This window comes from Bufo bufo, chromosome 10 (genome assembly GCF_905171765.1).
Source record: "Bufo bufo chromosome 10, aBufBuf1.1, whole genome shotgun sequence".
NCBI classification, from domain to species: Eukaryota; Metazoa; Chordata; class Amphibia; order Anura; family Bufonidae; genus Bufo; species Bufo bufo.
The window spans coordinates 412,208-427,050 of record NC_053398.1 but is presented as its reverse complement, the minus strand read 5'-3'; the positions used below and the strand labels follow the sequence as shown (position 1 = coordinate 427,050).

The 14,843-nt window shown below is 45.3% G+C and overlaps 1 protein-coding gene across 5 annotated transcripts in view; it reads left to right on the top strand.

Annotated features, from left to right (window-relative positions):
* Positions 1-11,607, top strand: part of SCUBE2 (signal peptide, CUB domain and EGF like domain containing 2) — a 112,401-nt gene extending 100,794 nt beyond the window's left edge. For all 5 annotated transcript variants that reach the window (XM_040410291.1, XM_040410290.1, XM_040410293.1 and 2 more), the window contains 4 exons: positions 7,425-7,622; positions 9,644-9,796; positions 9,992-10,071; positions 10,534-11,607. In XM_040410291.1, coding sequence (XP_040266225.1) covers positions 7,425-7,622; positions 9,644-9,796; positions 9,992-10,071; positions 10,534-10,680 — 578 coding nt within the window. In that variant the 3' untranslated portion in view covers positions 10,681-11,607. The remainder of the gene's footprint in view (positions 1-7,424; positions 7,623-9,643; positions 9,797-9,991; positions 10,072-10,533) is intronic.
* The last annotated feature ends 3,236 nt before the right edge of the window (positions 11,608-14,843 follow it).

Sequence of the window (14,843 nt, the reverse complement as noted above, 5' to 3'; positions counted from 1 at the left end):
CACCATGGGCCACTGATCCACAACGTTGACGTCAGCAAACCGCTCACCCACACGACGCCACACATGCTGTCTGCCACCTGCCCTGAACAGTGAAAACTGCGACTCATCCGTGAACAGAACGCCTCTCCAACGTGCCAGACGCCATCGAATGTGAGCATTTGCCCACTCAAGTCGGTTATGACGATGAACTGCAGTCAGGTCCAGAGCCCGATGAGGACGAGGAGCATGGAGAGGAGCTTCCCTGAGACGGTTTCTGACAGTTTGTGCAGAAAATCTTTGGTTATGCAAAATGATTGTTGCTGCAGCCGTCCAGGTGGCTGGTCTCAGACGACCATGGAGGTGAACATACTGGATGTGGAGGTCCTGGGCTGGGGTGGCTACATGTGGTCTGCGGTTGTGAGGCCGGTTGGATGTACTGCCAAAATCTCTGAAACGCCTTTGGAAGACGGCTTATGGTAGAGAAATGAACATTCATTGCACGGGCAACAGCTCTGGTAGACATTCCTGCAGTCAGCATGCCAATTGCGACATCTGTGGCATTGTGCTGTGTGATCAAACTGCACATTTCAGAGTGGCCTTTTATTGTGGGCAGTCTAAGGCACACCTGTGCAATATTCATGCTGTATAATCAGCACCTTGATATGCCACACCTGTGAGGTGGGATGGATTATCTCGGCAGAGGAGAAGCGCTCACTACACAGATCTAGACAGATTTGTGAACAGTATCTGAGAGTAACGGGTCTTCTGTGTATGTAGAAAATGTTTCAGATCTTTGAGTTCAGCTCATGCAAAATGGGAGCAAAACCGGAAGTGTTGTGTTTATATTTTTGTTCAGTGTGTGTATGTGTGTGTATATAGGTGTATGTGTATATATAGGTGTATGTGTATATATAGGTGTATGTGTATATATAGGTGTATGTATGTGTGTGTATATATATAGGTGTATGTGTATATATAGGTGTATGTGTGTGTATATATGTGTATGTGTATATATATAGGTGTATGTGTATATATAGGTGTATGTATGTGTGTGTATATATATAGGTGTATGTGTATATATAGGTGTATGTGTGTGTGTGTGTGTGTGTGTGTGTATATATATATAGGTGTATGTTTGTGTATATATAGGTGTATGTTTGTGTATATATAGGTGTATGTGTATATATAGGTGTATGTGTATATATAGGTGTTTGTGTATATATAGGTGTATGTGTATATATAGGTGTATGCGTATATATAGGTGTATGTGTATATATAGGTGTATGTGTATATATGGGTGTATGTATGTGTGTATATATATAGGTGTATGTGTATATATAGGTGTATGTGTATATATAGGTGTATGTGTATATATAGGTGTATGTGTGTGTGTGTGTGTGTGTGTGTGTGTGTATGTGTGTATATATATAGGTGTATGTGTATATATAGGTGTATGTGTGTGTGTATGTGTATATATAGGTGTATGTATGTGTGTGTATATATGTGTATGTGTATATATAGGTGTATGTGTATATATAGGTGTGTATATATAGGTGTATGTGTGTGTATATAGGTGTATGTATGTGTGTATATATATATATATATATATATATGTGTATGTGTAGGTGTATGTATGTGTGTGTATATATATAGGTGTATGTGTGTGTGTGTGTGTGTATGTGTATATATATATAGGTGTATGTTTGTGTATATACAGTGGGGGAAATAATGATTTGACCCCTCACTGATTTTGTAAGTTTGTCCAATGACAAAGAAATGAAAAGTCTCAGAACAGTATCATTTCAATGGTAGGTTTATTGTAACAGTGGCAGATAGCACATCAAAAGGAAAATCGAAAAAATAACTTTAAATAAAAGATAGCAACTGATTTGCATTTCATTGAGTGAAATAAGTATTTGAACCCTCTAACAAAAAAAGACTTAATACTTGGTGGAAAAACCCTTGTTTGCAAGCACAGAGGTCAAACGTTTCTTGTAATTGATGACCAAGTTTGCGCACATTTTAGGAGGAATGTTGGTCCACTCCTCTTTGCAGATCATCTCTAAATCCCTAAGGTTTCGAGGCTGTCTCTGTGCAACTCTGAGCTTGAGCTCCCTCCATAGGTTTTCGATTGGATTAAGGTCCGGAGACTGACTAGGCCACTCCATGACCTTAATGTGCTTCTTCTTGAGCCACTCCTTTGTTGCCTTTGCTGTATGTTTTGGGTCATTGTCGTGCTGGAACACCCATCCACGACCCATTTTCAGTTTCCTGGCAGAGGGAAGGAGGTTGTCGCTCAGGATTTCACGATACATGGCTCCGTCCATTTTCCCGTTTATGCGAATAAGTTGTCCTGTGCCCTTAGCAGAAAAACACCCCCAAAGCAAAATGTTTCCGCCCCCATGCTTGACGGTGGGGACGGTGTTTTGGGGGTCATAGGCAGCATTTTTCTTCCTCCAAACACAGCGAGTTGAGTTAATGCCAAAGAGCTCTATTTTGGTCTCATCAGACCACAGCACCTTCTCCCAGTCACTCTCTGAATCATTCAGGTGTTCATTGGCAAACTTCAGACGGGCCTGCACATGTGCCTTCCTGAGCAGGGGGACCTTGCGAGCCCTGCAGGATTTTAATCCATTGCGGTGTAATGTGTTTCCAATGGTTTTCTTGGTGACTGTGGTCCCTGCTAATTTGAGGTCATTAACTAACTCCTCCCGTGTAGTTCTAGGATGCTTTTTCACCTTTCTCAGAACCATTGACACCCCACGAGGTGAGATCTTGCGTGGAGCCCCAGAGCGAGGTCGATTGATGGTCATTTTGTGCTCCTTCCATTTTCGAACAATCGCACCAACAGTTGTCACCTTCTCTCCCAGCTTCTTGCTAATGGTTTTGTAGCCCATTCCAGCCTTGTGCAGGTCTACAATTTTGTCTCTGACATCCTTGGACAGCTCTTTGGTCTTTCCCATGTTGGAGAGTTTGGAGTCTGCTTGATTGATTGATTCTGTGGACAGGTGTCTTTTATACAGGTGACTAGTTAAGACAGGTGTCCTTAATGAGGGTGACTAATTGAGTAGAAGTGTCTAACCACTCTGTGGGAGCCAGAACTCTTAATGGTTGGTAGGGGTTCAAATACTTATTTCACTCAATGAAATGCAAATCAGTTGCTATCTTTTATTTAAAGTTATTTTTTCGATTTTCCTTTTGATGTGCTATCTGCCACTGTTACAATAAACCTACCATTGAAATGATACTGTTCTGAGACTTTTCATTTCTTTGTCATTGGACAAACTTACAAAATCAGTGAGGGGTCAAATAATTATTTCCCCCACTGTATATGTGTATGTGTATATATAGGTGTATGTATGTGTGTGTATATATATATATAGGTGTATGTGTATATATAGGTGTGTATATATAGGTGTATGTATGTGTATATATAGGTGTATGTGTGTGTATATATGTGTATGTGTATATATATATAGGTGTATGTGTATATATAGGTGTATGTGTGTGTGTGTATATATAGGTGTATGTGTATATATAGGTGTATGTGTGTGTGTGTATATATATAGGTGTTTGTGTATATATAGGTGTTTGTGTATATATAGGTGTTTGTGTATATATAGGTGTATGTGTATATATAGGTGTATGTGTATATATAGGTGTATGTGTATATATAGGTGTATGTATGTGTATATATGTACAGGTGAAACTCAAAAAATTTGCATACAGAGGTCCCTCAGGTTACAATATTAATTGGTTCCAGTGCGACCATTATATGTTGAAACCATTGTAAGTTGAGTAATTGGTTCCAAAGTCTCAAAATGTCATCAAAGATGAGAGAAAATGAAGATTTAAGAAAAATAAGCAGAAAACTAAGACAGATAAAACCAGTCCTTACATGTAACAGTCAGGAATATGTGCTGCCTAGCATCTAATGCAGCTATTTTTCCAGAAAAGTGGCCTTGATTGGTTGGATCTGAGTCTGAGGCTTTGTATGTTGAGTTTATCTGTAAAGAATAAATCAAGGCAACTGGACTTACTGTTCACTCGTTCTTTCAAGAAATCTCCAGTAAGTCCAGTTGCCTTGATTTATTCTTTACAGATATACCATGACCTGGATAAATGAGAACCTTCACAGACAGATGTTGAGTTTAGTTTCAACTTACGATGGGTCAAAAAAGACCATTGTATGTTGAAAATATTGTATCCTGAGGCCATTGTATCTTGAGGGATCACTGTATCTTGCAAAAGTCCATGTATTTCAGTAATGCAAATTAAAAGGAATTCCTTTTAATTTGCATTACTGAAATAAATGGACTTTTGCAAGATATTTTAATTTGCAGCTTATAATTAGAATTTTCTGAAAAGGCTGAACATTCTGGGCTCAAAGTGTCCCCCTCTAGTCAGCTAATTACTCCGTACCCCCTGAGCAAAGGGGACCTGAGACTGTGACTTTGGGGTTTCATAAGCCGTAAGCCGTAATCATCCAAATTATACCAAATAAAGGCCTGAGATATCTCACTTTGCCTGTAATGAGTCTCATATGTTAGTTTCACCTTTTAAGTTACATTACTGAAATAAATGAACTTTGTACGATATTCTAATTTTTCGAGTTTCATCTGTATGTGTGTGTATATGTACTGTGGGGATTCGCTCTGGTAGTTAGAATAAGCGGGCGCTGTACAGAGGCAAAATGCAAGTTCGGAATTTAAACTTCAGTGTTTATTCACACTTGATGCCAAAAACAAAACGTCACTTTTGCAGCGTTGGTGTTACTTCACACCCAATGGCAAGTTAATATAACAAAAAGTCACCTTGGTGGTAGTTCTGCCTCAGAAAGTCCAAATACAGGCTATAGGCGGCCTGTTCCCCTGACACACGGGTCTCCGCTCTCCAGCCAAGCACAGGCCTCAGACCCCAGCACACAGAGACCTGGCTTCTGAGCCCAGCTGCCTATTTAAGGACAGCCAGTTGCCGGTATTTGACCTCACCTGGCTGTAAGTCAGCCCAGCAGCACATGCTGGGAGGAAAATGGCTGTTTTCCCGGACCAAACCTCTCACTGTGTCACAGTATGTGTGTGTGTATGTTCCTCGATCACTCAAAAACACAACCATCGATTTCAACGACACTTGGTATACACATCCCTTGCTACCTGGAAAGAAACCTTGTCGGGGTCATCCGCCCCTACACAGCAGCTGCATGGAGTCTGTATGCCCCGACTGTTTTTGCTACACACATATTGCTCTGTATGGCTACTTTCACACTGGCGTTTCTGGGTCCGCCTGTGAGATCTGTTCAGAGCTCTCACAAGTGGCCCAAAACGGATCAGTTTAGCCCCAATGCATTCTGAATGGATAGTCCTGAGTCCTGACACACAATGTAAGTCAATGGGGACGGATCCGTTTTCACTGACACAATATGGTGCAATGGAAAACGGATCCGTCCTCCCATTGACTTTCAATGTAAGTCAGGAAGGATCGGTTTTGACTTAAACTATTTTTTGAATGAATAATGCAAACGGATCCGTTATGAACAGATACAAGACGGATCCGCACCGAACGCAGGTGTGAAAGTAGCCTAACTCATCGATCTATTCCTCCTAAACTTGGTCCACATATCACTTACTATCTGGGAAGGAATACTGTGGAGGTGACATGCCGGTACACAATAAGTTTCTGTCTGTTCTTTATGCGCGACCAAACTACTGGACCGATCTTCACCAAATTTGGCACAAAGGTACATCAGGTGTCCGGGAAGGTTTTAGAACAGGTCTCAGCTCTCTAGGACGTACCGTTCCTGAGATGTTCCCAGAAAATTACCTGCATTAGCCAATACAAGCCTGCAGGTCTTTCTCTTCATATCCCAGCTGCCATGCACAAGGGCACATGACCCTCATCAGCCAATAGAAGCTCGCAGGCCCTTAGTCTCCACATACACACAGTTTTCCTCCAGATTTCCATAACAACCCGGCCATTTTTCTTTACTGCTGTAGGTCAACTTCAGGCTAGGGCTACAGGACGATAAATCGCACGACACATAGGGCACAACTACACTGCTACATGTATCCATCTTGGATGGATTTTTTGCGATTGGCGTGTCGCAGCATGTCGCAGTGCAACACCATAGCCCATCATTATAAAAATTGTTGAGACAAAATGTCACGCGACACATGTCGTCATGTAGCCCTAGCATTAAAGGGGCGGGCACTGTGGAGGTCACTGTTAAGGGGTCGGACACTGTGGAAGTCACTGTTAAAGGGTTGGGCACTGGAGGTCACTGTTAAGGGGGCGGACACTGTGGAGGTCACTGTTAAGGGGGCGGACACTGTGGAGGTCACTGTTAAGGGGGTGAGCACTGTGGAGATCACTGTTAAGGGGGCAGGGGCCACTATTAAAGGGGCAAATGCTGTGGAGGTCACTGTTAAGGCAGCAGGGTCCTGTGGAGGTCACTGTTAAGGGGGCGGGCCCCTAAGGAGGTCACTGTCAAGGGAGTCTGGTGCTGTGAAACTCGCTGTTAAAGGGGCGGGCTGCTGTGAAGGTCAAAGTTGAGGGGGATACTGTCCATATCTTTTAACGACGCACAGAAACATTAGATGAAATAAACCCATGTGAAGCCGCGTCCTCCTGCTAGTATATTTATAAAGAATGTAAGCAAATAAGATACAATGTTACATCACAGGATGATTTGGGGACACGGGATGGGGGTGTCGTCACCCACATGAGGTGTTCTCTGCCCAGTCATTAGATCATGAAACACTCTCCTGTTTTCTGTTTGTTTATGTCCAGAGGCTGAAAGCATTTGTTACAATTGTATCCAGTCACATCCTAGACTCCTGATACATTAAAGAGGTATTCCCATCTGAGACAATGGGGGCACTGATAGGTGCGGGTCCCAACTCTGGGACCCGCACCTATGCCAAGAACGGAGCGGGGAGAGCGGTGGTTGGAGGATTTCCCGGGGTCCGTCCACCACCAAGCGCACGCACGGCCCCTGCTCCGATTCATTTCTTTGGGGCAGACGGAAATAGCGGAGCCAGTGCTCGGCTATTTTCGGCGGCCCCATACAAATTAATGGAGGGCGGCTGCGTAGTGCGCCCTCCGTTCATTTCCCTGCTCCATTCTTGTTGTAGGTGTGGGTCCCAGAGGTGGGACCAGCACCTATCAGACAATGGGGGCATATCCTAGCGCGATTCCCCTTATTGTCTGTGATGGGAATACCTCTTTTTGTGCTTCTGAGGTAGTTATCTAGACGATTGCATCAATTCCCTCCTTGATACATTGTAACTGATGAACCCCTAAAGAGGGAGGAGCCTCAGAAATGCGTTAGTTCCACAATATACACTGTAGAACGGTCATTAATTCCTGGTTGTAGCAGCAATTGTGTAATATATTTTGTCGCCATATTGTCATCATTGTGTATAATGTGCCGTTTCCATCCTCTTCAGACCGGCAGTGTGGGGGGGAGCTGGGGGATTACTCCGGTTACATCGAATCTCCTAATTACCCCGGAAATTACCCAGCAAACACAGAGTGTACGTGGAACATCACCCCACCCCCCAAGAGGCGGATCCTTATCGTGGTGCCGGAGATCTTCCTACCAATAGAAGACGAATGTGGAGATTACCTGGTGATGAGGAAGAGCCGTGAGTATCTGCATCCAGAATGGGGCGCGGAATCTGGTGATCTGGTTACAGCGCCCCCTATCTGGTGATCTGGTTACAGCGCCCCCTATCGGGTGATCGGGTTACAGCGCCCCCTATCTGGTGATCGGGTTACAGCGCCCCCTATCTGGTGATCGGGTTATAGCGCCCCCTATCGGGTGATCGGGTTACAGCGCCCCCTATCGGGTGATCGGGTTACAGCGCCCCCTATCTGGTGATCGGGTTATAGCGCCACCTATCTGGTGATCGGGTTACAGCGCCCCCTATCTGGTGATCGGGTTACAGCGCTCCCTATCGGGTGATCGGGTTTGGACTCCTCCTATCTGGCGATTGATTGGGTTACAGCGCCCCCTATCTGGTGATCGGGTTATAGCGCCCCCTATCTGGTGATCGGGTTATAGCGCCCCTATCTGGTGATCGGGTTACAGCGCCCCCTATCTGGTGATTGGGTTTGAACTCCTCCTATCTGGCGATTGATTGGGTTACAGCACCCCCTATCTGGTGATCGGGTTACAGCGCTCCCTATCTGGTGATCGGGTTATAGCGCCCCCTATCTGGTGATCGGGTTATAGCGCCCCCTATCTGGTGATCCGGTTACAGCGCCCCCTATCTGGTGATCGGGTTATAGCGCCCCCTATCTGGTGATCCGGTTACAGCGCCCCCTATCTGGTGATCGGGTTATAGCGCCCCCTATCTGGTGATCGGGTTATAGCGCCCCCTATCTGGTGATTGGGTTATAGCGCCCCCTATCTGGTGATTGGGTTATAGCGCCCCCTATCTGGTGATTGGGTTATAGCGCCCCCTATCTGGTGATCGGGTTATAGCGCCCCCTATCTGGTGATCCGGTTACAGCGCCCCCTATCTGGTGATCCGGTTACAGCGCCCCCTATCTGGTGATCGGGTTACAGCGCCCCCTATCTGGTGATTGGGTTTGAACTCCTCCTATCTGGCGATTGATTGGGTTATAGCGCCCCCTATCTGGTGATCCGGTTACAGCGCCCCCTATCTGGTGATCCGGTTACAGCGCCCCCTATCTGGTGATCGGGTTATAGCGCCCCCTATCTGGTGATCGGGTTATAGCGCCCCCTATCTGGTGATCCGGTTACAGCGCCCCCTATCTGGTGATCGGGTTATAGCGCCCCCTATCTGGTGATCGGGTTACAGCGCCCCCTATCTGGTGATTGGGTTTGAACTCCTCCTATCTGGCGATTGATTGGGTTACAGCGCCCCCTATCTGGTGATCGGGTTATAGCGCCCCCTATCTGGTGATCGGGTTATAGCGCCCCCTATCTGGTGATCGGGTTATAGCGCCCCCTATCTGGTGATCGGGTTATAGTGCCCCCTATCTGGTGATCGGGTTATAGCGCCCCCTATCTGGCATTTGATTGGGTTACAGCGCCCCCCCTATCTGGTGATCGGGTTACAGCGCCCCCCTATCTGGTGATTGGGTTACAGCGCCCCCTATCTGGCGATTGATTGGGTTACAGCGCCCCCTATCTGGCTATTGATAGGGGGCGCTGTAACCCAATCAATCGCCAGATAGGGGGCGCTGTAACCCAATCGCCAGATAGGGGGCGCTGTAAACCAATCAATCGCCAGATAGGGGGCGCTGTAACCCAATCAATAGCCAGATAGGGGGTGCTGAAACCCAATCAATAGCCAGATAGGGGGCGCTGTAACCCAATCAATAGCCAGATAGGGGGCGCTGTAACCCAATCAATCGCCAGATAGGGGGCGCTGTAACCCAATCAATCGCCAGATAGGGGGCGCTGTAAACCAATCAATAGCCAGATAGGGGGCGCTGTAACCCAATCAATAGCCAGATAGGGGGCGCTGTAACCCAATCTGGCGATTGATTGGGTTACAGCGCCCCCTATCTGGCGATTGATTGGGTTACAGCGCCCCCTATGTGGTGATTGATTGGGTTTCAGCGAACGCTTTGTTAACTATTTCACTACAAATCAGTTACTGATGGAAATTTTGTCCCCTTATTTCTCGTGAAGCTTCTTCAAATTCAGTGACAACATATGAGACTTGTCAGACCTACGAGCGTCCGATCGCGTTCACCTCGCGGTCTAAGAAACTCTGGATACAGTTCCGGTCTAACGAGATGAACAGCGCCAAAGGCTTCCAGGTTCCATATGTGACATATGATGGTAAGAGCCAATGACCGACAGTCAAGCCTGAGAATGACCCCCTCGTCTCCACCCCAGCAGGATTATAGCCTGGACTGTTGGCTCTTGCAGCACGCCTCCCCCACCGAGTCTCTTATAGATTGTAAGCTCCTGTGGTCAGGGCTCTTACTTCCTTTCTGTGATCTCTGACAACCTTATTTTCCATATTTCTTTTAGAAGATTATCAGGAACTCATAGAGGATATTGTCCGAGACGGGAGATTATACGCATCGGAGAATCACCAGGAGATATTAAAGGTAAAGTTTATATTGGCTGCTCAGAAGCAGGTCCAGAATTGACCTGTAGAGGGCGCTGCACCCACAATGTGTTTTATCCCTTATTGGTGAATACAGTTGCTATTATTATCAGACATTGCTGATTAACAGGGCAGACGTCCGACAAACACTGGAGGACTCAGTAGCTGGAGAAAAGGTTGTAGGGTATATTCACACGTGGCAGATTGGTTTCTGCAGCATCTGCATAGGGCCCTGCAACAAATCTGCTGCATGTGAACGTACCCTAATCCGGCCAGTGCATTGGGTGAGCCTGGGTCATGCTGCCACCTGCTGGTCACATCTATAACTTCACCTGTTCTAGAGCCAGAATAGGGCAGGGGGTCTGGGGCTGCAGGGAGGGTCTCAGGATCGTCCAGCTGGCGTCTTAGATTTGTGGACTTGGCTGTTGTTCTGATCCTTCTCTCCCGTTGGTATTTTTTGCAGGATAAGAAGCTGATTAAGGCGCTGTTTGAAGTCCTCGCGCACCCCCAGAACTACTTCAAGTACACAGCTCAGGAATCCAGGGAAATGTTCCCGAAATCCTTCATCAGACTACTGCGCGCCAAAGTCTCAAGATTCCTGCGGCCTTAAAAATAATGTGTGACCGGGAGACACTGAACCAGGGTCTGATCCCCGCTGCACCATTATACCTTATAACGCTCCGGCCCGCGCTTCTTTAAACCTCCTGAGAGGAAATGGACTGTTTGTGAAGCATTTCTGGGCCGTAATCGGATGACACGTCTCATACCCATGAAGCGTCTTCTCCCCGGGGTCAATCCTGACCAGATTCGCTTCATTCGCTGATATTGGTGACGCTTCAGATTCAACCTAAACTATGACAACGTCTCAATGCATCTTTCAAGTCTTCAGCAACATCTGAGACGGCTGCGCTTGATGGACTTTCCTTGTAGTAATTACGCGTTTTATGACCAAAGGAGTCAAATCTGTCGCTGCTGGGCTTGTAGTGTCAAGTGGAGGCTGTAAAGCATATGGTCTGCATCATCAGGAGCATGCAAGAAACGAGACACAGAAGTCGCATTCAATCCAGTGCCTGCGATTCTCTATGGGATAAAGGAGACGATGTCATGAATTCCATGGATTTGCTGGCAGCTTACTGACACTGAGCTGAAGCTTCATATTTTTTCTTTTTACCCTCATTGGTGGACCATGTTCTAGAAGTCCATTTATCACCTTGGACCAGACAATTTCTAGGCCTAAATGTCGCAAAAAATATTTGATGAAGAAGAATGTGCACAAAAATGGCAAATGGCCAGTGAGCTCTTCTCCAGGAGGTCAAGGACTTACAGTGCTGGACACTGAGATGGACTGGTGGGGGGGACTGAGGTTTATCACACTCTGCAGAGCATTGCGCACTCTGCAGAGGAAGTCCTTCCATGTATTTGGCTGTAAATGTTGTACAGAATTTTTACTCACTATAAATATACATCGCACACTCTTTACAAGAGTCCGGACGGCCGTAGTTTATTGGGATATTAAGAGGATATATTTTTAGTTTTGTGAATTAATAAAAGCGCTTATTCACTGTAGTATTCTCTGTAATATGGAATATTTTCTTGGTATGAACTATGCAGTAAATCCCTAGTGGTGGCTGTATAATCTGGATGTAGTAATCTCCTGAGCTTCCTCTAGTGGTGGCTGTATAATCTGGATGTAGTAATCTCCTGAGCTCCCTCTAGTGGTGGCTGTATATATCTGTATGTAGTAATATCCTGAGCTCCCTCTAGTGGTGACTGTATATATCTGTATGTAGTAATCTCCTGAGCTCCCTCTAGTGGTGGCTGTATATATCTGTATATAGTAATATCCTGAGCTCCCTCTAGTGGTGGCTGTATATATCTGGATGTAGTAATCTCCTGAGCTCCCTCTAGTGGTGGCTGTATATATCTGTATGTAGTAATCTCCTGAGCTCTCTCTAGTGGTGACTGTATATATCTGTATGTAGTAATCTCCTGAGCTCCCTCTAGTGGTGGCTGTATATATCTGTATGTAGTAATATCCTGAACTCCCTCTAGTGGTGGCTGTATATATCTGTATGTAGTAATCTCCTGAGCTCCCTCTAGTGGTGGCTGTATATATCTGTATGTAGTAATCTCCTGAGCTCCCTCTAGTGGTGGCTGTATATATCTGTATGTAGTAATCTTCTGAGCTCCCTCTAGTGGTGGCTGTATATATCTGTATGTAGTAATCTTCTGAGCTCCCTCTAGTGGTGGCTGTATATATCTGTATGTAGTAATCTCCTGAGCTCCCTCTAGTGGTGGCTGTATATATCTGTATGTAGTAATCTCCTGAGCTCCCTCTAGTGGTGGCTGTATATATCTGTATGTAGTAATCTCCTGAGCTCCCTCTAGTGGTGGCTGTATATATCTGTATGTAGTAATCTCCTGAGCTCCCTCTACTGGTTGCTGTATATATCTGTATGTAGTAATCTCCTGAGCTCCCTCTAGTGGTGGCTGTATATATCTGTCTGTAGTAATCTCCTGAGCTCCCTCTAGTGGTGGCTGTATATATCTGTATGTAGTAATCTCCTGAGCTCTCTCTAGTGTTGGCTGTATATATCTGTATGTAGTAATATCCTGAACTCCCTCTAGTGGTGGCTGTATATATCTGTATGTAGTAATCTCCTGAGCTCCCTATAGTGGTGGCTGTATATATCTGTATGTAGTAATCTCCTGAGCTTCCTCTAGTGGTGACTGTATATATTTGTATGTAGTAATCTCCTGAGCTCCCTCTAGTGGTGGCTGTATAATCTGTATGTAGTGATCTCCTGAGCTCCCTCTAGTGGTGGCTGTATATATCTGTATGTAGTAATCTCCTGAGCTCCCTATAGTGGTGGCTGTATATATCTGTATGTAGTAATCTCCTGAGCTTCCTCTAGTGGTGACTGTATATATCTGTATGTAGTAATCTCCTGAGCTCCCTCTAGTGGTGGCTGTATAATCTGTATGTAGTAATCTCCTGAGCTCCCTCTAGTGGTGACTGTATATATCTGTATGTAGTAATCTCCTGAGCTCCCTCTAGTGGTGGCTGTATAATCTGTATGTAGTAATCTCCTGAGCTCCCTCTAGTGGTGACTGTATATATCTGTATGTAGTAATCTCCTGAGCTCCCTCTAGTGGTGGCTGTATATATCTGTATGTAGTAATCTCCTGAGCTCCCTCTAGTGGTGGCTGTATATATCTGTATGTAGTAATATCCTGAGCTCCCTCTAGTGGTGGCTGTATATATCTGTATGTAGTAATCTCCTGAGCTCCCTCTAGTGGTGGCTGTATATATCTGTATGCAGTAATCTCCTGAGCTCCCTCTAGTGGTGGCTGTATATATCTGTATGTAGTAATCTCCTGAGCTCCCTCTAGTGGTGGCTGTATATATCTGTATGTAGTAATCTCCTGAGCTCCCTCTAGTGGTGGCTGTATATATCTGTATGTAGTAATCTCCTGAGCTCCCTCTACTGGTTGCTGTATATATCTGTATGTAGTAATCTCCTGAGCTCCCTCTAGTGGTGGCTGTATATATCTGTCTGTAGTAATCTCCTGAGCTCCCTCTAGTGGTGGCTGTATATATCTGTATGTAGTAATCTCCTGAGCTCTCTCTAGTGTTGGCTGTATATATCTGTATGTAGTAATATCCTGAACTCCCTCTAGTGGTGGCTGTATATATCTGTATGTAGTAATCTCCTGAGCTCCCTATAGTGGTGGCTGTATATATCTGTATGTAGTAATCTCCTGAGCTTCCTCTAGTGGTGACTGTATATATTTGTATGTAGTAATCTCCTGAGCTCCCTCTAGTGGTGGCTGTATAATCTGTATGTAGTGATCTCCTGAGCTCCCTCTAGTGGTGGCTGTATATATCTGTATGTAGTAATCTCCTGAGCTCCCTATAGTGGTGGCTGTATATATCTGTATGTAGTAATCTCCTGAGCTTCCTCTAGTGGTGACTGTATATATCTGTATGTAGTAATCTCCTGAGCTCCCTCTAGTGGTGGCTGTATAATCTGTATGTAGTAATCTCCTGAGCTCCCTCTAGTGGTGACTGTATATATTTGTATGTAGTAATCTCCTGAGCTCCCTCTAGTGGTGGCTGTATATATATCTGTATGCAGTAATCTCCTGAGCTCCCTCTAGCGGTGGCTGTATATATCTGTATGTAGTAATCTCCTGAGCTCCTTCTAGTGGTGGCTGTATATATCTGTATGTAGTAATCTCCTGAGCTCCCTCTAGTGGTGGCTGTATATATCTGTATGCAGTAATCTCCTGAGCTCCCTCTAGTGGTGGCTGTATAATCTGGATGTAGTAATCTCCTGAGCTCCCTCTAGTGGTGGCTGTATATATCTGTATGTAGTAATCTCCTGAGCTCCCTCTAGTGGTGGCTGTATATATCTGTATGTAGTAATCTCCTGAGCTCCCTCTAGTGGTGGCTGTATATATCTGTATGTAGTAATCTCCTGAGCTCCCTCTAGTGGTGGCTGTATATATCTGTATGTAGTAATCTCCTGAGCTCCCTCTAGTGGTGGCTGTATATATCTGTATGCAGTAATCTCCTGAGCTCCCTCTAGTGGTGGCTGTATAATCTGGATGTAGTAATCTCCTGAGCTCCCTCTAGTGGTGGCTGTATATATCTGTATGTAGTAATCTCCTGAGCTCCCTCTAGTGGTGGCTGTATATATCTGTATATAGTAATCTCCTGAGCTCCCTCTAGTGGTGGCTGTATCTATCTGTATGTAGTAATCTCCTGAG